Below are 23,163 nucleotides of genomic sequence, written 5' to 3'. Positions count from 1 at the left end.
ACATGCCCAGGGTCCCACGGAAGCTCAGTGGCAGAGATAGGATCCATCGACTGTGGCTCATTAAATCCTCCCCTGTTCCCCACCTCCACCGAGGCCGATTCGGTGCCAGGACCCAAGGAGAGGGGACTTGGAGAAACGCGTCCCTTATTTTTATTTTGGCTTGAGGAAAACGCAGTTCAGGACTGGCTCAGCCTTGCCCTGCATGTGGTGGGGATCAGGGACACAACCACGCTGTGCCACCACTGCACGTGCCGCACCGCTCCTCCCGGCCCTCCCGAGTCCCTGTTAACCACAGGAAAGCCACCAAAGCCCCACGCAGTCAATTAGGGGATATAATTAGAAGTGAGTGTCTGTTCCCATGGTGGGAACTAGCGGGGCAGGGAGCGCAGCCTCATGCAGCTCCCTGGCTCTGTCCTGGGAGGTGGCTCAAGCCCTGGCCGGGGTCAGCAGCATGGGCTGGCTGGGGAGCGTGGCACCATGCCGGGCACGTGCCAGTCCCTGTCGGCTGCAGGATGCAGTGAGGTGCAAGCAGCGTGTCGGCCAGGAGCTGCAGTCCCATGGCCCTGTGGCCCCAAATCTCCCCAGAACCTGGGAAGTGGGTGGGGAGGGTCGAGCCCCTGGTTTTGGCTCCCACAGGCTCCCCGGTTTTGGGAAGGAGCCGCCTCGTGCCACCCATGGCCACATCTGTGAAGGGTGACCGGAGCATCCCTGCGGCCAGCCCAGCCGTTGGCATGTTGTGTTGGGCTCTGGGCAGTCCCCAGGCAGCGGCTGAGCATCTTGGGGGTTTGCCTGGACCCTGGGGAGCACCCTACACCGCTTGGGGACCCATGCCAGGGCAGGGCTAAGCCAATTCTCCAGTAGCAGTGCCGGTTTTAAAGCTTTGGGAAACGCTGCCCATGACAGAAGGAACTGCAGCTCCCCTGCTCTGTGGGTTCCCCGGGTGCCTGGGGGACGTACCCGACCCCCAGCCCTCCCACGCCAGCCGAGACTGCACTTGGAGCCTGACAACATCAGCCTTTCCCAGGACATGGTGTTCCTGCCGGCGAAGGACATGGGATGGGAGATTGCTCCCAGCCTTCCCCAAGCCCACGGCCCTGGTCTCCTTCCCTGGCGGCATCTCTGGCAGCCGGCTCAGTGACAGCACCCTGGCAGGGCTGCCCCTGCTTTCTAGTAAAGCCAAACCTCATGCTGGCACCCACGGTCCCCCCAGGGCTCACCCGCTGCCACCCTGTCCTGCTCTCTATTCCAGGCCACCCCCACCCCAAACCGCAGCACCCCCCAGCTCCCCTCCAGCCAGTTAATTCTGCCATCAAATAATTTTTTTTTGCAGGATTTCGGGGAATTTACACCTCACCACGGATATTTCCCTTGGAGCCAGCCCAGGGTAAATGTTTGCATTCCCCGGGTATGCAAACAGGGCCCTGGAAACTCCTGTCCCCGGGGACACCAAGGGCTAAGGGACAGGCTTGCCCTGCCCTTGGCCACAGTGGGGTCACCATGGGGCTACAGCCCCCCAGCCCCGGCACAGCACCCCGCCGTGAGGGACCCTCCTCCAGGCCTGCTTCTAGGAGCACCCTAATTTGTAGGGTTGCAAAGAAGAGAAGCTTGATCACCCCTTCCCCACCCCTGAGCAGCCCAGCCGTGGGACCCCCAGCCCAGCCTCCCCCGGGGGGGGGGACGCTGCTGGGGCGGTTGGGTCCCTGCTCTTCGGGTCCCAGCACCCCACTCGGGGACGGCTGTCACCTCGGCTGGGTGCCCTGCGCAGGTTGGGGACATTACCTGCCACCTCTCCCACACCGTACGGGTTTTAATCCCCGGGTCCTTGCTTCATAATAACGCATTGCATAAACCCTCGGCACACGCGGCTGCCCCGTGCGTTGGCGGCTCTCCCACGTCCCTGCCACGCCGAGGTGCCAGCATGGCACTGCCACCCCCCCCCCCCTCCTCCCCGCATATTCCCCCCCCCCTTTCCCCGATGTCCGTCCCAGGGACCACACGGTTAACGCAGCCCTCGGCCCGTCCTTCCTCCCGGCGATTGGCTCCCCCCCCTGCTCAGCCCAGCAGCTATTTCTCGGCTGTCGGGCTCGGAGGTGGCAGAAGGCGACAGGGAGAGGGGGGTGTGTGTGTGTGTCGTGTCCCTTGTCCCCCCCCCCCCCCCCCGCCCCGCTCTCCCCCGGGGCTGTGAGGTGGGTGCCCGCACCCCACGCTCGCCCCGGCCATGGGGGGCTGGTCCCGCAGCGCCTGGATTTTGCCCTTTTTCTTGGCTGGGCTCGTCCAGCCGGGGCAGAGCCAGGAGAGGGAGAAGGTAAGAAAGGGGGGGACGGGGGGACGGGGGGGACGGGACCCCCCACGGGGGCTGCGGGGGGGGGGGGGGGGGTGGCACCCTGGGGACCCGCCTGTCCCCAAGGCTTGCTGCTGGGCTCCCAGGGGCAGGAGTGGGGCACGGTGGCCCTGTGACACCCCCCCCCCCCCCCCCGCCTCAGTCCTGGTGCCTGGATCACGGGGTGTGGGGGGGGGGATTTTTCTGAGCTAGTTCTTGCAAAGGGGGAATTGCTGTCCTGGGGTTGGGGACGGAGCCTCGTCCCCCCCACCCAGTGACCCCCATAGGGGCAGAGCACGGGGCTTTTGTTCCACGCATAGTGTCCAGGGGGGGTGCACCCATGTTTGGAGGGTGCGGGGGCCGCTGCATCCCCACACCCCGGTGGGCAGAGAGCAGTGGGTGACTGTCACCCCCAGTCCCCGGCCAGCCTCCCCACCCGGGGCAGGCAAAGCAGAGCCCTGCTGCCAGGATCCAGCCAGCCCCATGGAGGCTGAGCTCCCCGAGCAGAGCCCCTGTGACTTTATCTCCTGCCAGCTCCCAAAATAGCCCATCGGTGGCACTTGGGTGAGTCTGGGTCCCCTAATGGGAACAGGAGATGGGCTCCCCTGGGTTAAGCCCTGCAGCACCGCAAGCGGAGGCTGCTCCACCCCGACCCTTCCCTGCGTGGGTCTGATCCAGCCCTGATCCCTCCCGGGCCCGGCTTGGCCGTGGCACAGAAGCCGGTGCCACTCCTGGGCTGCCCCCGCCTCGGAAGGGTGCACGCAGGGGTGGTGGGGTCCTGCCCACCCACGGCCCCGGGGAGGCCGGGACTGGTGTCCCCCTGTACCGGCACACCAGCTCAGGCTGTTTTCCAGCCTCTCGCCTTCCTGCCTGACCCTGGCCGGGTAAACATCCCTCCAGCTGCAGCCAGCCCCGCTGGCCCGGCGTGCAACATGTGTGCGTACGCATGTGCACGCACAAGCCAGCCTGTCCCACCGCTACGACCTTGGCACGCCGGAGCCTGGCTGCTGCCAGCGGCATTCGGGGCAGGAGACACAACGCTGGCAGCTGGCATCTCAGCCGGCGCCAGGGCTAGACCCGCTGCTCCGGTGGGCGTGGGTGGCCACGGGGCAGGTGAGCGGGGTGGGTGGCAGCCCCCACTCTGGTCCCATGGGATGTTTCTCGCCCCACAGGTGAAATGCTACAACTCGGTGCAGGGCACCATCTACGACTACGGGGCCCTGACCCTCGACGGGGACGAGTATGTCCCCTTTAGGAACTATGCGGGGAAGATGGTGCTCTTCGTCAACGTGGCCACGTACTGAGGCCTCACCCTGCAGTACCTCGGTAAGGGTCCCGCGGGGCACAGGCACCCCAGGGGACAGGGCAGGCAGCCCAAGAGCAGACGGTGTCACCCAGGGGTGCAGCCCTTGGCAGGTCCCCACGGTCGGTCCTGCCGCAGGGAGCTGGGGGAAAAGGGCAATGCCTGCTCCAGAGGACCTAGCCCGGCTGGGGATGCTCCGAGGGGGGGTTGGTGCAGGTGTGGGGGTAAGCCCTGTCCCCTGCTAACCCATCCCTGGCTCTGCTTGCATGCAGAACTGAATGCACTACAAAATGAGCTGGGGCCCTACGGGCTCGTTGTCCTGGGCTTCCCCTCCAACCAATTTGGGAAGCAGGAACCCGGCCAGAACTCGGAAATCCTCCCTGCGCTGAAGTGAGTACTTCATTTTTGGGGTACCCAGGCAGTGGGTGCACAGGCTGCAGCTCCTACTGGCTGTGGCCCCCAAAAGCACAGGGCTCGCTAGCCCTGTGCAGCACCGAGAGCTGCCCCCCCTTGCGTGACGCCCTGCCCACCCTCCCCTTGCAGGTATGTCCGGCCAGGGGGTGGCTTCGTCCCCAACTTCCAGCTTTTCCAGAAAGGGGACGTCAACGGGGCCAAGGAGCAGAAGGTCTACACTTTCCTGAAGGTGGGTGCCATGGCAGGCATGAAGGGGGCAGCATCCAGGTGGTTTTTTTGGGGAGGGGAGGGGGGCAAGGCAGTAACGCACCGGCCCCCATTGCAGAACGCCTGTCCCCCGGTGGCAGAGGAGTTTGCGAACCCCAAGAACCTCTTCTGGGAGCCTCTGCGGAACCATGACATCAAGTGGAACTTCGAGAAGTTCCTGGTGGGCCCCGACGGCGTGCCTGTCATGCGCTGGTACCATCGCACCAACATCGCTGTTGTGAAGAACGACATCATCGCTTACATTAGGCAGCAGCAGCAGCAGGAGCAACAGCAGCAGCAGGGCCAGTAGAGGCTGGGGCCGCCGGCCTGAGGGGTGGTTTGTCCCCCTTGCCGGCACCCCCCCTGGCTGCTGCAGGGCTGCTCCCCATCTTGTCCCCTCCCAGGATGCTCCCCAGCACCAGGAGCCGAACGCCAAGCCAGCACGCTGCTCCCTCCATCGCTCTTGTCTCTGACACCCCCCAGCCGGGATACTGGGCTGGGCAACCCGGTGGCAAAGACCTCAGCGATAGGAGGGGGACATTTCCCAATAATCCCTTGTCCCACACCTCCATCCCCAGCGGTGACATCTCCTCCTGGCCCCCAGCTGGCCCCCAGCTTGCCCCCCTGCTCCGCCATCCCGCCTTGCCGGGCAGTGGGAGGATGCAGGGGCCAGCCGCCCCCGGAGCAGAAGACCACGTCTCCATGAAGGCTTGGCCCGAAAGCCCCCGGTGCGGGGTGGGCCTGGCCTGATCCTGCTGGGCACGGAGCAGCTCTTCAGTGCATTCAAGCTGCCCGCAGTCCCGGCGTAGAGACGTGCTCCTCTCCCAGCCGGGGGCGGCCAGCCCCTCACCCCCCGCCATAAAAATGCCAAATAAAGACTCTGCAAATGCACAGCCCTGCTTCTTGGCCAGGGGTGGAGGGAAAGAGGTAGGGGCATGGCAGCCAGCCTCGGGAGTACCAGCAGGGAAGGATGGCTCCCAGCTGGAGAAACTAATTTTTTTCAGGATTTGTCATCACAGTCCAGCATTTGGGGAGAGGATGGGGGGGGTCAGTGTAGAGCACAGGGATGCAAAAGGGGCTGGGAGCAGGGACCAGCCCCCAGCAAGGAGCATGCGGGAGTGCCATGCCTCCTGCTGTCATGCGTGTGACAGCCACGCTTACAGAAATAGGGTGGTGGGTTTGTTCCCCCCCCCCCCCCCCCCCCCCCCCCTTCTAGACTTGTTTTCCTGGAGCAAGACTTGCTCTGTGCAATGTGAAAGACTGGCCCCAAGGCCACTGCTGCAGGGAAAGACAGAGGGGGGAGCAGGGGAACAGGGGTTTCCCTGCTCTGGCAAAGGTGGGGGGCAGAAGAGAGGAGGGGCTGAGCCCAGCACCCAGGGGAAGGTGGGGGGCATGCACTTGGAGCAATAGATCCTGGGGTGCCCACACAAGGTTTAGGTTCCCCTTGTGCTCGCTCTGGCCCAGCAATTGTGCCTGAGCACATGGGGAGCAGCAGCCCTGGCATCCCTCCTAGTCCCCACACAGAGGCCGCCCCAGGGGAACAGCTTTCAGGATAAAACCAGAGAGACTCAGCTACACTTCAGTCCTTAAATAAATACAAAGACACCAACCACCCTCAGCCTGGGCCATGGCTGCGACAGGCACCCGCCTGCGAGCGCAGGATCTCCCACCGCCGGGAGTCCCCGCCGTCACCCGCTCCTCCTCCAGGGCCTGAACCGAAGCCCCCGGACCGGGGCAGCTCCTGGCACGCTCCTGGGAAACACGCCGGCTCCTCTTCCCTTGAAGACCTGGCTCAGGTCTACAGCAATGCCAGGGCTGACGCCTCGTGGGGAAGGGGATGGCCGCAGGGGACTGACTCTGCATTGGCCACCACCACGATGGCACCCCCGGTCCCTCCTTCACACTTTCCTCGCGGGGATGCGCTGCCGAGCCGCTCCAGGCCGCGGGTACGGCCACGTCCACCGCATGTCCGCGCACAGGGATGGGCAGCCGGAGGAAGCTCCTAGATATATACACACGGGCACACACACACACCCTACTCCTCTTCTGCTGGTATCGCAGCGCAGCTGGTCCTTGGCGTTAGGGCAAACCGGGACCTGCCTGTTCTGAGACATAAGACAGGGGTGGCACGGGGTGAGCACAGCTCTTCGTGCCCAGACGAGCCCCACGGGAGGGATGCCAGCCATGGCGTGGCCGTTATTCCTGAGCACCAATTGCCATAACCCCACGGGCTGCTGGGGCTCATGCTGGGGCATGTCTTCAGATGCTGTGGGGATGATGTGGGGCGATGCAGCAGGGTCCAACCCAACAGCAGAATCATCCCCTCGGCTGATCAGAGATGGGGGCTGAAGGGAAATGGCCACTGCCTGGCAAGCTGTCCCCCCATCCCTCCCCCAAGTGCTCAGCCAACCACCCAGGGTCTCAGGGTGAAGCACAGGGTACTCCCCTCACCGAGGGTCCGAGCCTTACCCAAGTCCTTGGGGACCGGTTTCACCCCGGCCACTGCTTGGGCGTTCTGGCTGCGAGCCATGGCGCAGGGCGGGCGCCAGGGGTACTCGGGCTGCAGGAGGAGATGGAACAGAAACGGCGAATTACCAGGGATGTGAATCACGAGGCTGCGCTCCGTGTTCGATTGCCAGGGCATGAGGAGGAGGAGAAGGGAGAGGGAGAAGAAGAGGACTGAGCATTCTTGTGCCAACAGGACACGTGTGCTCAGCTCCCTGCTAGGTGATTCAGTGGCCCTGGAGGAGCCACTTGCTCAGCAGCGAGCCCCAGACCTGCTCGCATGGGACCCTCTGCTCCCGCTTTGTGCTGGCACAGGTAGACACTCACCGGGGAAAAATGGTGGAAGTTTTGTCCTGGTGTGTGCTCGCCCGGCATCGCTGGCGGGTATCGGATCTGCTGCCACTCATCGAAGCCGTGGTACATGGGGTGAGCCATGGGGGGACTGTACTGGTACTGGTACATGGGGCAGGCAGGGCCCAGTGGCCCCGGCTGTGGCTCAGGGTGCAGCCTCTCTCCAGAAGCCTGCAAGGAGCCAGGGGAGATGCTGAGGAGACCCCCAAGGGCAGCCCACCACCACCCCCCGTCGCCCGGTTCGGAGCTGCCCCTCCAAGGGGAGACGAGGGGCTGGGGCCAGGGCTGCAGCCCCCAGCCCCTCTGCCCAAGAAGGGTTTTTCCCCCATCCCCACCTGTTTGTGCTGTTTCAGCAGCTTCTTCAGCTTCTCCTTCTCCTCCTTCTCCCTCTGGCAGTCATCCTTGGAGGCTCGCAGCTGGGAGCAAGGGGGGGTTAGTGCAGAGCCCACCCTGCCACCCTCTGTGTCCGTGGGGTGAGGGTTGCTGCAATACCCTGTGGTAATGCCCACACCAGTCCCCCCCATCAGATCCCCAGGAGAGGGGCAGAAAGAAGAGACAAATGAAAGGAGATGTTCTGGCAGGGACAAGCAGCAGCAAAACCACCTCTCTGGCCTTTTTGTCCCCCCTCAGCCCCTACTCTGAGATGGGTACAGGGGCTGTGACACTGGGGATGAGCACCTCCGACATACCCGGGGTGGACACAGGGCACCAGCACTGCTCACCTGATTGTTGGAGATGACCAACTGCTTCTGCAGCTTTTCCAGCTGCTGCTTCAGCTCTTCCTTCTCCTCGTTCATCCTCTCCCTGTCGCTCCGCTCCCGCTGGAAGTCCTCTTCAAAAATCTTCACCTGGCAGGAGGGAGGGATGTGGGTACACCTGGCTGAGGGCAAACACCTTCCCCAAGCACTTGCCGTCACCGTGTTGCCATCCCTGGCCCCACCAGCTACGCCAAGCCCCAGGCACGTGGGTTGACATGATGGCCCATGGCTGTGGTCCTTCCAGCTGAAGGGCCTGGAGGATGCTGAGCTCGGTCCCCCACTCCCCACCACCACAGCACTGACACCCACCAGGGCTGTTGGGGCTGCTCCTGGCCACACCAGGCTCTTTGCCAGGACATGGAGCTCCCTCCTTGCCTCCAGTAGCTCCGTCTCCTGCCCTACCTGCTGCTTGAGTAGCTCGTTCTGGGTCAGCAGCTCCTGCTGCGGGACCTTCCCTGCTGGCTCCATGGTGCTGGCAAAGATGGGTGGTGGAGAGGCCTGGACATTCAAGGCCTCCTCTAGCGCCTAGAGAGGAAAAAAAGAAACAGGGAGGAGGGTCAGAGCAAAGTACTGTGCCCATGACGTCTCTGGAGGACCACAGGCACATGCCCAGCATGGGAAGCAGGTATAACTGGGCAAGAGCAAGGGGGACTACAGACCCACCCCAAACCCCCTTTCCTGGGAGCCTGGAGGGATGTGGTGGTCATCATCTGACACAAGCTCCTGCCTGAGCCAGGAGCTGGGCAGGAGGGGGTTGATCAGGGTCAGTTTTGAATTTGAAACAGGAGAAGAGGCTGGAGAACATAAAAGACATTTTGCAGGGAAGGGCTGTGCCCTGGCCCCCACCTTGTTCAGCCTCTGGATCTCCTTTTCCTGGTATTCCCGCTGCCTGGTGACCGGAGCCAGCTGCTCCTGCAGGAACCGCATCCTCTGCTGCAGGTCCCTCACCTCCATGGCCAGCCTCTCCTTCTCCGCCTGCAGGACCCGGCAGGGAGATCAGCTAGGGCAGAGCGATAGGGCCAGCGGCTCCCCATCACCCTTCCCGAGGGACTCGCCTCCTCCGTTTCGATCCGGGACTTGGCTAGGAGCAGCTTGCGGTCGAAATCCCGTTGCTTTTGCTCCCGCTCCGACTCCAGCTCAGTCAGTGCCCTGCGGGCCTCGGCCAGCTCCTGGTGCAGGTCCGCGACCTGCCGGGAGGGAGTAGGGACGTTGGCCTGCTCAGAAAGACCCACGCTGCGGGGGAAGGAGGCGCAGGCAGCCCCAAAAACCTTCCCCTGCACCCGGTCTCTTCCGAGTTCACCCCAGCCAGCAGCCAGAAGAGATGTGCCCCCCAAGCACTCAGCCCTACCTTCTGCTCGTACTTCTGCTTCATGGCTCGGAAGTGCTGATCCCATTGCTTATTCACCTCCAGCAGCTGCGGGGAGAGAGGGGTGGCTGAATGGGAGCCCAACCCCTGCCCCAAACCAGCCGTGGCAGTCCCCAGCAGCCTGCCGTCGCAAAAGCACCTCGGGGACCAGCTGGATGGAGATCCCGGCTCCAGCAGTGCTTCCCTGCAGCTCCGCAGCCCTGCCCCGGTCTCCCCATGCCATCCCACGTGCCCCCGCTGCCCTTTTCCCCCCCCCTCCTTGGCAGTGCCTCCCTCCCAGCCTGGTCCTCACCTCCCTGCGCTGGTGCTCCAGGATCTTCACCTTCTTCTCCTTGGCCTCCAGCTCTCCTCTGCCCGGCGCCTTCTCCACCGTGGCCCCGCTCTGCTGGACGCGCACGGGCGGACCCTCAGGGCTTTTGCGGAGGCTGTGCCCAAGGCCGGCTAAACTCTGGCCGGTTCCCCTCCCATGGCTTCCCCCATCCCCTCAAGACCCTGAGAAGTCCTGCTGGTCATACTGGGACAAACTGGGGGCTCGATTAAAATGAGGCCACCTTTGCTGATACGTCAGCAGGCTCCCCGCCTCCTTCCCAGCCCTCCCCGAGGGCGATGCTGCCTTCTCACCTGCTGCTGCTCAGCAGCTTCCCTCTTCCCACTGTCCTGGCTGCTCAGAGTCACCATCCTCCGGAGCTCCTGGTTCTCGCACCTGCAGGCAGGGAGGGATGGGTCAGCGGGAAGAAGCACCCAGAGAAGCCCCGTCCCCCACCTCACCGACCACCCTCACCTTAGCTTCTCCAGTGCCTGGTTTCTCTGCTCCAGGTCCCGCTCCAGCTTGGTTCGCAGCTCCTTGTTCTCACTGTGCAGCGTCTCACACAGCGTCTGGGGGTGAACGCCGGCAGCATGAGGACTGCGGCCAGCCCCAGAAGCCTGCCTGGCCACCCACCTCCCACCAAGTCCTGGCACGGAGGTAGGTGTCCACCTCGCAGTGGAAAGGAGGGGCTTGGTGGGAAAAAAAAAAAAAAAACAAAAAAAAAAACACCACCAAGGGGAAAACCCCCATGAAGACCCTGGCCAGCCCTCACTCACCTGCAGGAACGACGTTCTCTGCTCATTCTTGTGCACCTTCGAGGCCAGGCGCTTGAGCTCGGAGGCCATGTAGCCCATGCGCACAAAGACCTGGTCCTTGCTGGCCTCCTTGGCGCAGCCGCTCAGCGTGCTCTCCAGCTGCTGCAGCTGGGGCAGCAGGTTGGCATCCTCGTTCGGCAGCTGCTCCAAGTCCTGGGGACGGGGAAGTGCAGTCAGATCAGTTCAAGGAACATTGCAAAGTTCCCTCTCGGGGCAGGTCAGCCTTGTCTCCCATCCAGGGCTGCGGCGGGGAGCTGGGCCAACACTGAGACACTCTGCAACAGCACTTGGTACGCTGAAAAACTGTGTCAGCTTTGTAAAGGTCTGATTCCCAGCCGCTGGACATGGGACACCAAGTTCCCGGGTGGAGGGGGATATTATGGCAGCAGTTCTCCCAGCCCATGGATTCCGCAGGCCCCTCAGCAGTCTGAGCAGACCACGCTCCCAGCTCACTGATAACAATGGAGGCATCTCTACCCCGGCCTGTTATCCCCCTGAGCTCTCCCCATCGGCACCAAGACTAGAAATCCCAGTTCCCGAGACTGTCCTTCCCACATACGCCCTGGTCTGTGCCAGGAGCTGAGGTTTGCCACATGAGGGGTGGTCTTACCCCAGTCTCCACCATCTCCTTCCTCCTGTCCTCCCTCTGCAGCTCCCCTGCCTGCGGCTTCCCTGCCACCGCAGCACGCCAGGCGTCGGGAACCCGGGCTCTTTGGCAGGCGGCAGCCAAGAGGGTGACGCACGGGATTTAAACGGTGGCCAGGAGAGCCCAGGCCAGGGCGCACCCACCGGTGTTAGGGCATACCCCCACCCACGCATGAGGGATGTCCCCAACAGGCTCATCCTCCCCTGTTGTGGCTGGTTAACTCCTCCATTGCCTAGGAGACACTGCCGGCACAACAGAGCCCGGCTCGGCGCACCCAGCACTGCCGAGGAAGGAGGTGCTCCGCTCCCAGCCCCGCTCCCAGCCCCGCTGACTCAGCCTGCCACCCGTGGGAATGCCCCGGGCAGCACCGCATGGGGCCAGGAGCCCAGTGTGTCCCTAGCCCTGGGGTTCACAGCCCCGAAACTGCCACGGGAGGGTGTGTGCGGGGCACAGCACAGCCAGTTCCTCCTACCAGCGCCAGCTTGGCAAGGGGAGGCAGCGAGGACCCGAGTCCAGCACCGGGGTGCAAGCATGGGACTAGCGCTCGGCTCAGGCGCCAGCAGCTGATTGCCAAGCAGATGCCGTCCCATTCTCCATCACCCCATGGCTGCACCCCAGGAGGGTCCAACAAGACTCAATCCCTCCTGGAGCCTCTCTGGCCAATGCAAACAGGGCTGTGCAATGAGACCATGTCCCCTCACTGGCACCACGAGGTGCAAGATACGTTTGTCCCCCTTTGGCTCCCCATCCCTCCTCCTCTCCCTTCCAGCACACACAAAAAGCCAGAGGAGGACAGGACAGGGCAGTGCAAGCCATGGGGTACATTCAGGTGGCAGCAAATGGAGCACACGGAGGTGCCTCAGCTGGGGCAGACCCTGTCAGCAACAATGGGGCTTGGAGACCTGGTCCTCCCACCCAGTGCCGGCATCAGGAGGTGAGCGTCAGAGCATACTGACAGCTCCCCGAGCCATCACAGCCCTTCCTGTCACTGTCACGTGGCATCTGGAGATGTCAGTGTCCCTGTCTGGCTGTGGCTGCTTTGGTGGCCCCGTGCCCAGGCAGCCCAGCCAGGCCACTTATTCTCAGGAGCCCTCGCCCTTGGAGGGCAGCCTGCACATTGTCCCCTCTCCCCACCTTGGCCAGGCGAGAGGAGCGGTACGCACTGGGGCACACATGCCATCACTCCCAAGCCCTCCGGCCCCAGTGAGACACGGGGAGGACCAGCCATGGGGCTGTGTGTTTCCCTCCTGCCCGCAGACTGGCCAGGTCCCCTCGTCTTCCACTGGTGTCAGAGGCCGAGCACTGCAGCACGAGCACCGTCCTTGGGGCCATATGTGGGGCTGGCTCTGCTCCCCTGGGAACGCCTGGGCGGTTTATCCCTCCTCTGCCGTTTGCCCAAGGGCTGCCTTGACTCAAGGTTCCTCAGCCTTGCCTGCGCCTGCCAGCAGCTATACCATCGGGGCACACTGCTGCCTGTCTGCACACCCTCCCATACCCCTGGTACCACCACCACCGCCGCACCAACCGGCTCGACTCTCCATCTGCCGCCCACCAAATCCCACAGGCACCAGGGCCACTCACCGCTCTCCCGCTCTCCTGGGGAAACCCCTGTGCTTCGACGGCGACAACCTCGAACTCCGAGGAGGATCCCTGCAAGGGGAGGCAGGCAGGTCAGGTCTCCCCAGGGAACGGCAAGCTCGGGTGCCCACCATGCGGAGGCAGGGACTGCCAGGATGGGAGCACAGCAGGGAAGCTGACCCCTCCTTTCAGATTTATCCCTGTTTCTAGAGGCTAAAGGCTGCCTCCTTTTGCTTTAACTAGATGGAGAGTCTCTCCCTCCAGCCGTGCCAGCACTAGCTCTCGCATTCAGACTCACACTTGGAGGAGATTTCCGTGTTTCTGTGTCCGGTTGGGTGCTGGCCAGGGCAGCGCGTGTGGAGCTGGGATCAGGGCCGACGGCTGCAGAGAGGGGAGAGGATGTAGCCATGAGCTTTTTGGACAGCAGGGCCTCTCCCTGCCTGGCACAGGGATGCAGAGAGCAGACACCCTGCAATGTTGGGCACTGATAGATGGTTTCTACCCCAGCTATGGGGATGGGATAGAAACCTCCCTCCAGGAGAAGGGAGGACGGCAGTGGTTTGATACACTCCAGAGATGACAGGGCTGCAGGGCTTCATGAAAGTCTCCCTCACGCCCTCTCCCTTCCCCTGAGCTCAGGGTCCTGAGCCATCAGGTTATCCCTCCCCGCTGAGCCTCGCGTCTCCTACCTCCGGTTTCCACCAGGTCCTCCAAGGAAGATGCTGCCATCAGCATTTTGTTGTCCTTCACAAGGTCCTCTGCCTTCTGCCGCAGCTTGGATGCCTCCACCTGGGATTCCTCCAGCAGCTCTCCTGTTGTGGGCAACAGAAGGATGCTCACCCTCCTTCCCCAAGTGCCTGCCCTGCAGCAGTCCCATCCACAAACACCAAGCCCCCTGTTTGGTGGAGAAGTGCCCAGCATGATGCTTCTTCATCCAGAAACAACTTTTCTTGGCCAAATCCAACGGCAAAGCTGTATCAGCAGCTCACTGGCTGCAGAGTCCCCCATATGCTGACACACAAAGGACTGGTTACAGGAGGCAGAAGAACAGCGCTGCATCTCTGGGAGGTCTCCTCTGCTTCCCAGAAGAGATAAATTTAAGCTGGACCTAGGGGTCCAGCCTGCCCGCTTTGGGGTCTGGCACCAGCAACGCAATCCTCTCCCAACCCTGGGTGGCTGCTCGCACACCAGTGGGTCCCGGTCCCAGGTAGGGCTATGGTGACACAACGGGAATCATGAGGCAGGTGGAAATTCGGCTGCAGAAGCGGGACTCGAAAGCGGAAGCTGGGTCACGAGACCGAAAGCAAAACCAGGGGCGGGTGGGGGAGGAGAAAGGGGGTGGCATGACTTGGCTGGACCGTATCAACACTGGCACGTCCCTGCCGCTGCAGGGAGCACCCGATGCCGGGGTCCTTGAGCAGCACCTGGGAAAAGCCCCTGACCTGACAGGGATCATGGGAGGTGGGGGCTTTCACCAAAAGCAGAACACATCCCGGCATCTGCGACCTGCCACTGCAGGACTCCGAGGAGCTGACCTTCCTCCATCACTTGCCTTTTTTTTCCAGCCACTTAACCCACTGTAAAACACCCCAGGAGTTCAGCAAAAGCCTTGCTCTCTCTGCACCCCCACATGAAAAAGCCCAGACATCCTGCTCAGCCCCCCCAGGACGGGGAGAGCTTTACTGCTGCCCCAGTGCCAAGATCCCCAGCTTCTCATAGCACCCTTCCTAAATTGAGCAAGAAACCCCCAGGTTCGGTGGGCACAGGCTGAGCTGCCCCAGAGGTGAACCTCACCCCCCAGCCACACAGCAGTTACCAATAGACTTGATCCCCTGCATCTTCTCCTTCAGCCGGGTGTTCTCCTCCACCAGCCGCTCAAAGGCCGTGGCTCCATTCTCCTCCGAGCCCCCACCGGGGTCGTAGATGCGGTAGGGTCCTCTCCCTTCCATGCCCGCCGTTCAGTCGCCTACCTCCCAGCCAGGCATCCCTGCAAGGCAACGGAGCACAGCGTCACCTTCCTCTGGCTCCAGACGGCACCGCGGTCCCCTGGTCCCAACCGTGCTGGGGTTCGGGGTGCTGTGCTGGCAGAGGCAGCCCTGCCTCGCTGCTCGCCAGCCAGCGCAGGAGTGTCCCAGGTGAAGGCGCTTCCTCCTCCAGCCCCGCTTGGGGTGAACGTGCCGGGGTGACTCACAGCCATGAGAAGTGTCATGCGAGGAGGCATCACCAGCAGCCCTGGGCTGGCTCTCACCCTTACGGGGTGCGGGAGTCCCCAAGGAGGTCACAGCCGCCTGCCGCTGCATCCTGGCAGGATGAGACCCAGCCCAGGAGCATCCATCCGCACCAGCGTGGACCGGGGTACTGTCACCGGGGCACCCTGCTCACTGCAGGATATTTTGGGGGAGCAGAAAGGGTCGTGGGGGGCTGTTTGGGGAGGGACAGTGTCTGCAGCTCCAAAAGCTTTAACATGCAGCTGCCGGCTGGTTTGGGCAGCACCGGGGAGCGGGGGACGAGCCCCAGCAGCCAGGCAGGGACCCACTCTGCCCTCCAGCTTAGCCAGAAAAACCAGCTGCCAACAGCAGGGCTTCCCGAATCAGGGCATAGGGAACAGCCAGGTATGTGCTGGGCCAGGAGCAAAGCATGAGGAGAGGAAACACCTTCACACAGCACACTATTTGCTTTTTTAATTCCTTGCATTTGTGTGGGTGGCCTAAGGCCTCTCCCTCACCAAGGTCTGGCGTGGGGATGGCTGGGCAGGATCCTGGCTCCAGGTCTCACCCACCTCCTGGGGGTGATAAAGCAGCTGCTGTGAATTACAGCACAACTTATCAAAAATATCCCCCCCTGATACCAGCTTGTTATAAAGTGAAGCAGCACAGCAGCTGAGGCAGCCCTGGGGGGCGATGCAAGCCAGAGCTGGGGTGCTACCTGGGGGCACCCCAGGAGCACCCGTGGGCACCCGCAAGCGCTCTTCCACCCAGCCAAGGCAGCTGGGTGCTCTCGAGTGGGAGGGGGCTGAGGGGGAGGCATTCTGAAAGGGGAAGGGGGGTAGCCCATACCCGAAACCATCTCAACCTCAGACTAATGCTCACGCCACAAGCGATCTGGGCTGATCACCGGTTTAGATGACCTGCCTGACCAGGGAGCGGCAGGGACTTTCCAGATGACAACTGCCACCTGGCAGCATCCGCAACTGGAGCGGCAATTAACGCCTGCCTAGGCGGCAGGTAATTACACACGGCCTCAGCAGCAGTCTGTTTTTGGGAGGTGCATCCGTCAGTAGGTCTCACCATCCTCCTGCTCTGCAGGTGCCACCAAGCCCCCCCATTCCCCGTGACCCCCCACGTGGAGCCGGCAGCCCCGTCCCAAGCGGCTGGAGGTGGTGACCACTGGAAGCTGCCCAGATGCGGCATGGGGCAGGCTGAACAGCAGCTATTTCTGGAGCCCATAGCAGCTGACAGGAAGCTGCAGAAGAACCAGGACAGTTTCTGTGCCCTTGGTCCCAGCGCCAGGCAGCATCGTCACAGCCGGTACAAAATCCCCCCCTAGCCCCCCATCACGGGACGAGGAAAACTCCCGGAGCAGACCTGCCGGTGGGCAGGACAGAACCAGCGCGGTGGCACGCACGTGGTCTGGGGACCCGATGGCACCTCCATGCAGGGAAACGCCGTCGCCTGTGGCCACGCTACCTGCTTGGCCAGCCTGGCGGAGGACAGGGACAGCATCACAGGCAGGCTGGGGACCTGAGCCTGTTTCTCACTGGTGTCCAGTCACCACATGCTGCTCCAAATCCCACACCTGGGTGTCTGGGAGGAGCTGGTTAGCAAAGCAATTTTGCAGTGAGCATCTTATGGGGCACCCGTGTCCTCCACTGGGACAAACCCAGGTGTGGGTCAGGGAAGGTGGGGACAAGCTGCCCTCTCACGTGGCATCCTTTCCCCGTGTGGCTTTGCAGCAGCCTGGAATACCAGCCCCCATTTTCTCGCACTCCAGACCCCAAACCAGGAGGTTTTCTGCCTTGCCCCACAGCACACACGGGAGGTCCCCTGCCCCTGTGCACCCCTGCATGAAACACTCAAACCCGAGCCAGCTGCACTGACCACCTTGCCAATCGGCAGAGCCCATATTCTTCCAGCTGGATGGAACCACTGAAAGCCTCTGCTATTCCCAATTCTCAAGGTTTGATCAAGGATTTTTCTACCCAAGGTCTGCACCCCACCAGGGAGATGACAGCAGAGGGGCCATGGGAACTGTGTTCAAACAGCAGCCGGGGAGAGGAACTGAACTCTCTCCAGCTGACAGAAGCACAGACCAGCCACAAATTCACCAGCAAACAAGACCCCGCAAGAGGGGAGGGTTTCTGCAGCATCCGAGCCCATCGCCAGGGTCAGGGCAGGTTTGCCTGGGGTGGAGGAACAGCCCTTTTTGCAAGGAACCACTGGGACTAAACTGTCACCCTGGGGAGAGGACCCTGGACCAGGTCACTGTTCCCCATCCTGGTTTGGTTTTTGTTCCTTAAGAGTTCTGAAAGGTGAGGTTTGCAGTGAGAAATCTCATGTTTCAATAAAAACACCAGGGGAGGAGAGAGAGGACTATAGACCAGAACCTAATGATGGTTAGAAATGCAAAGAAAACATGACTACCACAGACTCCAGAAGAAACCACTGAACCACCAGAAAACACTTCTCTTTTTGCCAATCAACAGTTTCTAAGCTAATCTGATGGTATTTCACAGCCCCGGGGGGGTTGAGGGCCAGCCATGGACCATGGCTGCCCAGCTATAGCTCACCAGCTCTGTGCCCAGCCACCAGCAGAGGCTGCCAGATGCCGTGGTCGCCCGTGGGAGTTGCTGGTTGCAAGCGGGGCACCAAGACCTTTAGGTAGTAAATTTTTAGGACAACTCAGCAAAAGGAGAGAATGAGAGAGCAAGCGGGCAGGGTAGACTCCCAGGTGAAAACAAAAGCAGGGTGGTATTTAAATAGCTGTGCTGTGGCTTGGGAGTGAGCTGGAACCATGTAGCTGTGGCCAGGTTGTTCCCTGCTGTCACCCAGGGTGATGTGCATCACTGCCACGGCCACCAGCACTGCAGCCATCGCTGCACCAGCCACACAGAAGAGACAGAAGGAAACAATTCCTGCTTTAAAATTACCGAACAGCTGCAGATACAAAGGTGGAGGATGGGAATCCTGCACAGCGAGTGGGCTGGCACCGCTGGAGGTTTGCTTTCGGCAGCAAACCCCGGGGTGGAGACCAGCCTCCAGAAGCCACGGGCTTGTCAGCCCGTCAGTTCCCATCCTGTGATCCATGGTGGGGGCTCGGCCCAGCCCTTAGGAGAACGGGGTTTTCCTTACCCCGGCATGCAACATTCCCAGGAAGTCTCCTCCCCGCCAAGCTCGCACAAGGCAAAAGCAAATCCCTGCAGGCTGCCAGCACCGTTTTCCCATGACTAGGGCTGCTGGGCCCCCAGCATCCCTCTGCCTCAGAGGAAAAGCAAAAGCCACTCAGACGCTATGGAGGGATTTTTTTTGTTTGATCATTTTACTGGAAATCTGCAAAATGCCACAGCCCCCAGCCCAGTTTCTTTTCCTCTCCAGAGCTTCAGCAGCTCCCCAGACCAGGGGCAACCATTCCTGGGCTGCTGGACTGGTCTCATTTGCAGGAAAGCAAAAGCAGAGCTGGCTTTAGGAGGAAGCAATAATAAGGAGACTTTCTGGGCACTGCAGTCCACTGGGCTGGGAGTAATAAAAGAAGAGGAAAGCAGGCACTGCAAGGCTCAGGTCTCAAAGGGAAAGGTCTGAATCTCCACTTGAAGCATTTATCTTCCCAGCCTGGCTGGCTGCAGAAAGAGGGCAGGAAAGGCAGGAGCCCCATCTGAAACGCAGCAGATGTTACAGATATCCTCCGGCCAGAAATCCCACCTTCACCTGAGAAACCCACCTCCTGCAGAGGCTTCACAAAACAACCTGCTTCTGATGAGGTTGCTCACAAGGGAAATAAAGCATTTCCCCATTTGGAGCCAGGTTTACAAACACAGGTAACTACACGCAGCAGCAGAGCTCCTCACCATGGGTCCAAGCTGCAGTGCAGGCAGGACACGCAGCCAGACTTGGTGGTGGTGCTCCCCTGGGCAGCATGGTGGTGTTTTACACAAGACCCTGTCTTCTGCTGCAAAGACATCTTGCTTTATGCTGCCCGCTCCGTTTCTTCCCCCCCCCTCAGAGCTCAGTAGCATCATGGCTGCTGGTCACAGCACTTAAAAGCAGAGCAAGGCACAACCACCCCTTTCCTTGCAGCTCCAGCACAACTGGGGCTACTCCTGCCCAACCTGGTGCACTTCAGCCAGGCAACAACCAAGCGGCAGAAGGCGGTGGCACCAAAAAGCTACACCAGCAAAGCTACCTCTGCCACCCAAAGTGTAAGAATTGTTGCTTTAAAACGAAATCTGCAATGCCACATGAGTAGATAATTCAGCTTCCTCCACCCACAAGTGTTTTGTACCAGCTGCTGGCAAGCAACAACCCACAGCCCTGTGCTAAATAGGTCTGTTTGGCTTAGGTCAGGCCAAAAGGGCATCGTGGGATTTCTTGCAAAGCCAGGAATGATGCCAAAGGCTACAAAAAGCCTCTCCTCTTTTCTTCTTACTTACTTCGCCTTGCCACTGAGACAGTTCTCAAGGACACGCCTGGCCGGAGCCTTCCTGCCTCCAGAACTCGCCTCAGTGCCCAAAGTCCAGTCTCCCGTCTCCAGCACACTTCAGCTGCCTTTGCCAGCACTCTCAACAAAATTTGCACTCCAAAAGAGCTTGTGGCAGCAGAACAGCTCTTACTCACTCAAGCATATGGAAAAAACAAGCTAAAGGGGAGAGGTTGCATTTGCCTCCCTGATAACAGGGAGCAATCTGTGCCCAGGGGCACTGAGGAATGGGACAGCCAGTTCTCCGAGGGGCTGCAGGTCCCCACCAAGTCCCATCTGCAGCTGTTCTCACCCAAAAGCAGGACACAGCATCTTTTTTTTTTTTTTTTCCCCTCTCTGCTCTCAGTGGGGGCCTTAGCCTGGAATGAGGAGAGACGGGGAGGCAAGCTGTGCACCACCTCCCCAAAAGAGGAGGGGAGGCAGGGGGGGATGCTGCCATCCCCACTCCGGCTATTCCAACCTCTGGATCCGCACCCGAAGCGGACGCACACTGCTGGACCAGCAGCAGGATGGGGAGGAAAAACTCGAAGAGTGGAAAAAAAAAAAAACAGCATCGACTGGAGGCTCCTTGGAGCCACGGCCGCCCGCAGACCCCCGGGGTGGGATCCTGCCGGGGCGGGGTGGAAGGGGGGGGGGAACCGCAAGCCCAGAAATAAATAGTCAGAAGGCAGATGTGTGGGTCTGGGGAAACGCCGGGGTTGTGTAAGGCAGAGGCAGGGGAGGAGCGAGCCCGGGGTACGGCAGCGGTGCGGGGCTGCCCGGCCCGGGGGGCAGGAGGGACCCCCCCCAGCCCAGCACCCCCCCGAGCCTTCCTCCTCTCCTCCCTCGGGCATTGCCACCGCCGGTGAGCCCCGGTTCCCCTGCAACCAGCCTGCCCCGTCGGGAGCGGCGAGAGGAGCCGGCAGCCCCTGCCCTGCCCCGGGAGAGGGGAAACTGAGGCACAGCGCGACTATCGCGACCCGGAGCAGATCCCCGGGGGACAGCGCGGCCCCGGCCCCCTGCGGGGTTTCACCCCGACCGCCCGAGCAGACCGAGAGCCCGGGAACCGGCCGGCTACAGCCGACACGCCGCCCCGAACCCCACCAGCCCCTTCCCACCACCGGGACCCTTCTCCGGGGCGGCGCGACCCGGTGCCCAGCCGCCATCCCCGGTGCACGGTAAGACCCCGGTGCCCCAAGCGAGGCCCCTCTCCCCAAGGGCGACAGAACCCCCGTACCGCTCCGAGCTCACCTGCCAGTGCACCCCCGAGGCGGGACCGCTCCCGGGGCCGCTCCGGTCCGGCCCGGTCCGCCGCCAGTACGGGAGGAAACGGGGCTGGGGTAGGGGGGGCACTGGTTCCGCCCCCGGGAAATTCCCAGCCTGACGGACAGGCGCCGCAGCCAATCGGCGCGGAGCGGAGGGTATAAAGAAGGAGGGCGGGGCAGGTGGAGGGGGAAGGTGGCTCGTCATGGCGGAGTGGTTGTTCGCTGTCCCCTGTGGGTTCCGTGGGGCTGCCCGGGGTCCCGTGGACCCCCCCCGGCATAGTGGGGCCCTGAGGGGCGGAAGGAGCCGGCCTGTCTCCCCCTTAAGGGGGGTTTCCGCTCGTTGGAGAGCGGCAGGCCCGAGCCCAGCAGCGGCTACCCCGGCTTATCGAGAGACAGACAAAATGGCGGGGCCGAGGGGAGGGCAGGGCGCAGCCGCGGCGCCTTGCTGCCGGGGGGAGGAATCCCTTGGCAGCCCCGGTGCCGCTTGTGGGGTACGGCCGGGTTGGGGTGTGGAGGAGTAGCCGAGGGGAGGCTGTGCTGAGGGGGCCCCAGGTCCTCGGCCGCTCGGGCAGGGGGGCTGTGGCAGTCCCAGGCTCTCCCCTCAGCCCCGGGTGCCCCGGGAAGGAGGCTGGCGTGCTCCCGCAGGCCTGCTGAGGCTTACCAGGTCTTTCCTCCTCAGCAGCTGAGGCAGGGAGAATTCCCCACCGGGTCTGTGTCACGTTAACTTTATACAAGGAAATTACACCCCCTAGCTGGGGTGTTTATTATCGGGGATCCTCTTCCTCTGTGCCACTGCTTTGATTATCGTGCATTCGTGAACAACAGAAATCAGCCAGAGGAGCAAGAACCACAGGGAATGCCTTCTGGTTTCATCTATCTCTTTGGGACTCGCTCCATAGCTACCTGATTTTGTTTCTTGTGTTGGTTTTGCCACAGGGAAGGTGGTTTATATATATATAAAAATATATAAAACAACAAACCAGAAGCAAAGCAAGCCTGCTGTAAGCAGACATGCTGCTTGCTCTCTGCCTGTACTCCTGATACTTCCTCCTTAGGTGACTGCTGCTGGTCTCGCAGAGGTGTCCTTCACTGACAATCGTGCTGTTTCCAGCTGTCCCAGTCCTTGCGTCCTACTCAGCGCTGTTCAGGCAGTTCCACCACTTCTTGGTGATTTGATGTTTTGGGTTGTAAAAATTAAAAAAACCCAAACTCCTTTCCCTGACTGCCCTTCACTCCAACCAGGACGTTGCCCTGGCAGCCTGGCTGCGTTATGAGACAGCTCAGCCGGTGCTGGGACCCTGACGTGCTCTTTGGCTGTGCTTGTGTCTGAGGTCTCAACGGGGGACAAGAAAGCAGGACCCCACACACAAGCAATGTCTTCATTTTTGTTCCCCAAAGGGCTTGTTTTACCCCAGAAGCCCAGTGCTGTTCTGTAAGCGCTTGGAAAACCTGGCTTCAAAGCTAAATGCAGCCCCACAGAACCAGAAAGCATCTTGTTTATAAGATAATGTCTCAGCCTGCAGAAAATAGCCAAACCCTGCTCTGTTTCTGTGAGGAGAGGAGGGGGGTGGCATGGTCCTGCTTCACAGTACTGCACGCTCACAGCCGAAAAGCTGTCTGCCTTCTCCTTGCTCCATCTTGGGCACGCTCGCACCGAAAAAAGCATTGCTCTACTCACCCAGCAGGGTTGCGGAGGGGCTCGGGGTGGGTGAGAGCCCTTTGGGCCAGGCGCTCTCCGGCTGCGATCCCCAAATGCAGGAAGGCCGGCCCAGCTGAGCTTACTTTTAGGCATGGAGAAGGGGAATTCCCCATGATGGAGGCCCCAGACAGCCTCTACGTTGTTTTGATAAGGAGCCAGGCACCGCTTAAAGGGCTCTCCTGTGCCGTTCCTTGCAGGGGCTGCTGAGCTTTGTCAGGTATTAGTCAGCAAAAGGAGGGAGGGGGGGGCTGTCATGGAGGCTGTGATTCACTTTTGGACAACTGGAGAGCCTGGTTACATCATTCTCCTCGCCTGGTTTCTGAGCAGTTTCACTGGGTTTGCAAACATGTTGTGCTTCTCCCCAGGGAACCTGCTGCATCTTGCAAGAGGCATCGTCATTGTCCCATGTGTGTTTCCGTCCCATCCTCATCCATCTCTCGAGTCAGAACAGGATGCGTCTTCCCGGGAAAGAGCTGGCTCTGCTGGTGGAGCTGGACAGGTGATGGTGTGCCAGGGTTGCAGGTAGTCCCTGGAAACCATCCACCAAGACGGCTGATGGTCAGAACCAAGGCTGGAGCCAGCTGGTGCTGGAATAAACACCAAGGATTTAAGTGTTTCTATTTTACAGAGGCTGATTCCAGCTCCCCAGCTCCTTGCCAGCAGGCACAAAGCTGTACCTGGCAGGGCCTTTGGTCTATACTCACCAGGCGTGAACTGCGAGGCCTGAAAAGTGCCCTGCTTTAGTCCGGCTGGTTTGGGTGGTAGGAGCATGGGTGCTTGGCCGGAGGGGTGAGGAGCCGTGGGGTCTGGGGCCTGCCTGCAGCCTAGGTACCTGTGGAGGTGGTCGTGCTCTCACTCAATGCCTCTCCACCTCTCTAGCCAGCTGCTCTTTGTGTTTCTACTGAGGTTGCCAGCTTGGGC

At 61.5% G+C, this 23,163-nt stretch overlaps 2 protein-coding genes across 7 annotated transcripts; one reads left to right on the top strand and one right to left on the bottom strand.

The window, feature by feature from the left end:
• The first annotated feature begins 2,035 nt into the window (after positions 1-2,035).
• GPX3 (glutathione peroxidase 3) lies at positions 2,036-5,174 on the top strand. The gene is made up of 5 exons (XM_029997947.2): positions 2,036-2,305; positions 3,493-3,646; positions 3,896-4,013; positions 4,167-4,266; positions 4,363-5,174. Exons 1-5 carry the CDS (start codon positions 2,219-2,221, stop codon positions 4,591-4,593), a joined length of 690 nt encoding a protein of 229 aa, XP_029853807.1. The 5' UTR covers positions 2,036-2,218; the 3' UTR covers positions 4,594-5,174.
• Positions 5,175-5,856: 682 nt separating this feature from the next.
• Positions 5,857-22,296, bottom strand: TNIP1 (TNFAIP3 interacting protein 1). Of its 6 annotated transcripts, none has more exons than XM_029997942.2 (18): positions 22,222-22,296; positions 14,426-14,596; positions 13,299-13,421; positions 12,908-12,990; positions 12,613-12,681; positions 10,347-10,538; positions 10,045-10,139; positions 9,885-9,966; positions 9,556-9,648; positions 9,246-9,311; positions 8,953-9,084; positions 8,744-8,872; positions 8,300-8,422; positions 7,862-7,987; positions 7,475-7,555; positions 7,116-7,310; positions 6,753-6,843; positions 5,857-6,383 (listed from the first exon to the last, which is right to left on the bottom strand). In XM_029997942.2, the coding sequence occupies exons 2-18, from the start codon at positions 14,556-14,558 to the stop codon at positions 6,319-6,321; spliced, it is 1,878 nt and encodes a 625-aa protein (XP_029853802.1). In that variant the 5' UTR covers positions 14,559-14,596; positions 22,222-22,296; the 3' UTR covers positions 5,857-6,318. The 6 variants fall into 6 exon arrangements, with proteins under 6 accessions (XP_029853802.1, XP_029853804.1, XP_029853801.1 ...); XM_029997944.1 differs by lacking the exon at positions 22,222-22,296 and adding an exon at positions 20,530-20,656 and having other exon boundaries at positions 5,857-6,388; XM_029997941.1 differs by lacking the exon at positions 22,222-22,296 and adding an exon at positions 20,530-20,656.
• Between the last annotated feature and the right edge of the window lie 867 nt (positions 22,297-23,163).

This window comes from Aquila chrysaetos, chromosome 22 (genome assembly GCF_900496995.4).
Source record: "Aquila chrysaetos chrysaetos chromosome 22, bAquChr1.4, whole genome shotgun sequence".
Taxonomy (NCBI): domain Eukaryota; kingdom Metazoa; phylum Chordata; class Aves; order Accipitriformes; family Accipitridae; genus Aquila; species Aquila chrysaetos.
This window is presented reverse-complemented; position numbering and strand designations above follow the sequence as displayed.

Excerpts from the sequence above, each read along its gene's own strand:
- TNIP1 (XM_029997942.2), bottom strand. The coding sequence starts at position 14,558 with ATGGAAGGGAGAGGACCCTACCGCATCTACGACCCCGGTGGGGGCTCG. Across the intron at positions 12,991-13,298 it reads GGACCTGGTGGAAACCGGAG|CCGTCGGCCCTGATCCCAGC; the intron begins GTAGGAGACGCG and ends CCCTCTCTGCAG. Across the intron at positions 8,873-8,952 it reads CCCGGATCGAAACGGAGGAG|GCGGAGAAGGAGAGGCTGGC; the intron begins GCGAGTCCCTCG and ends CGGGTCCTGCAG.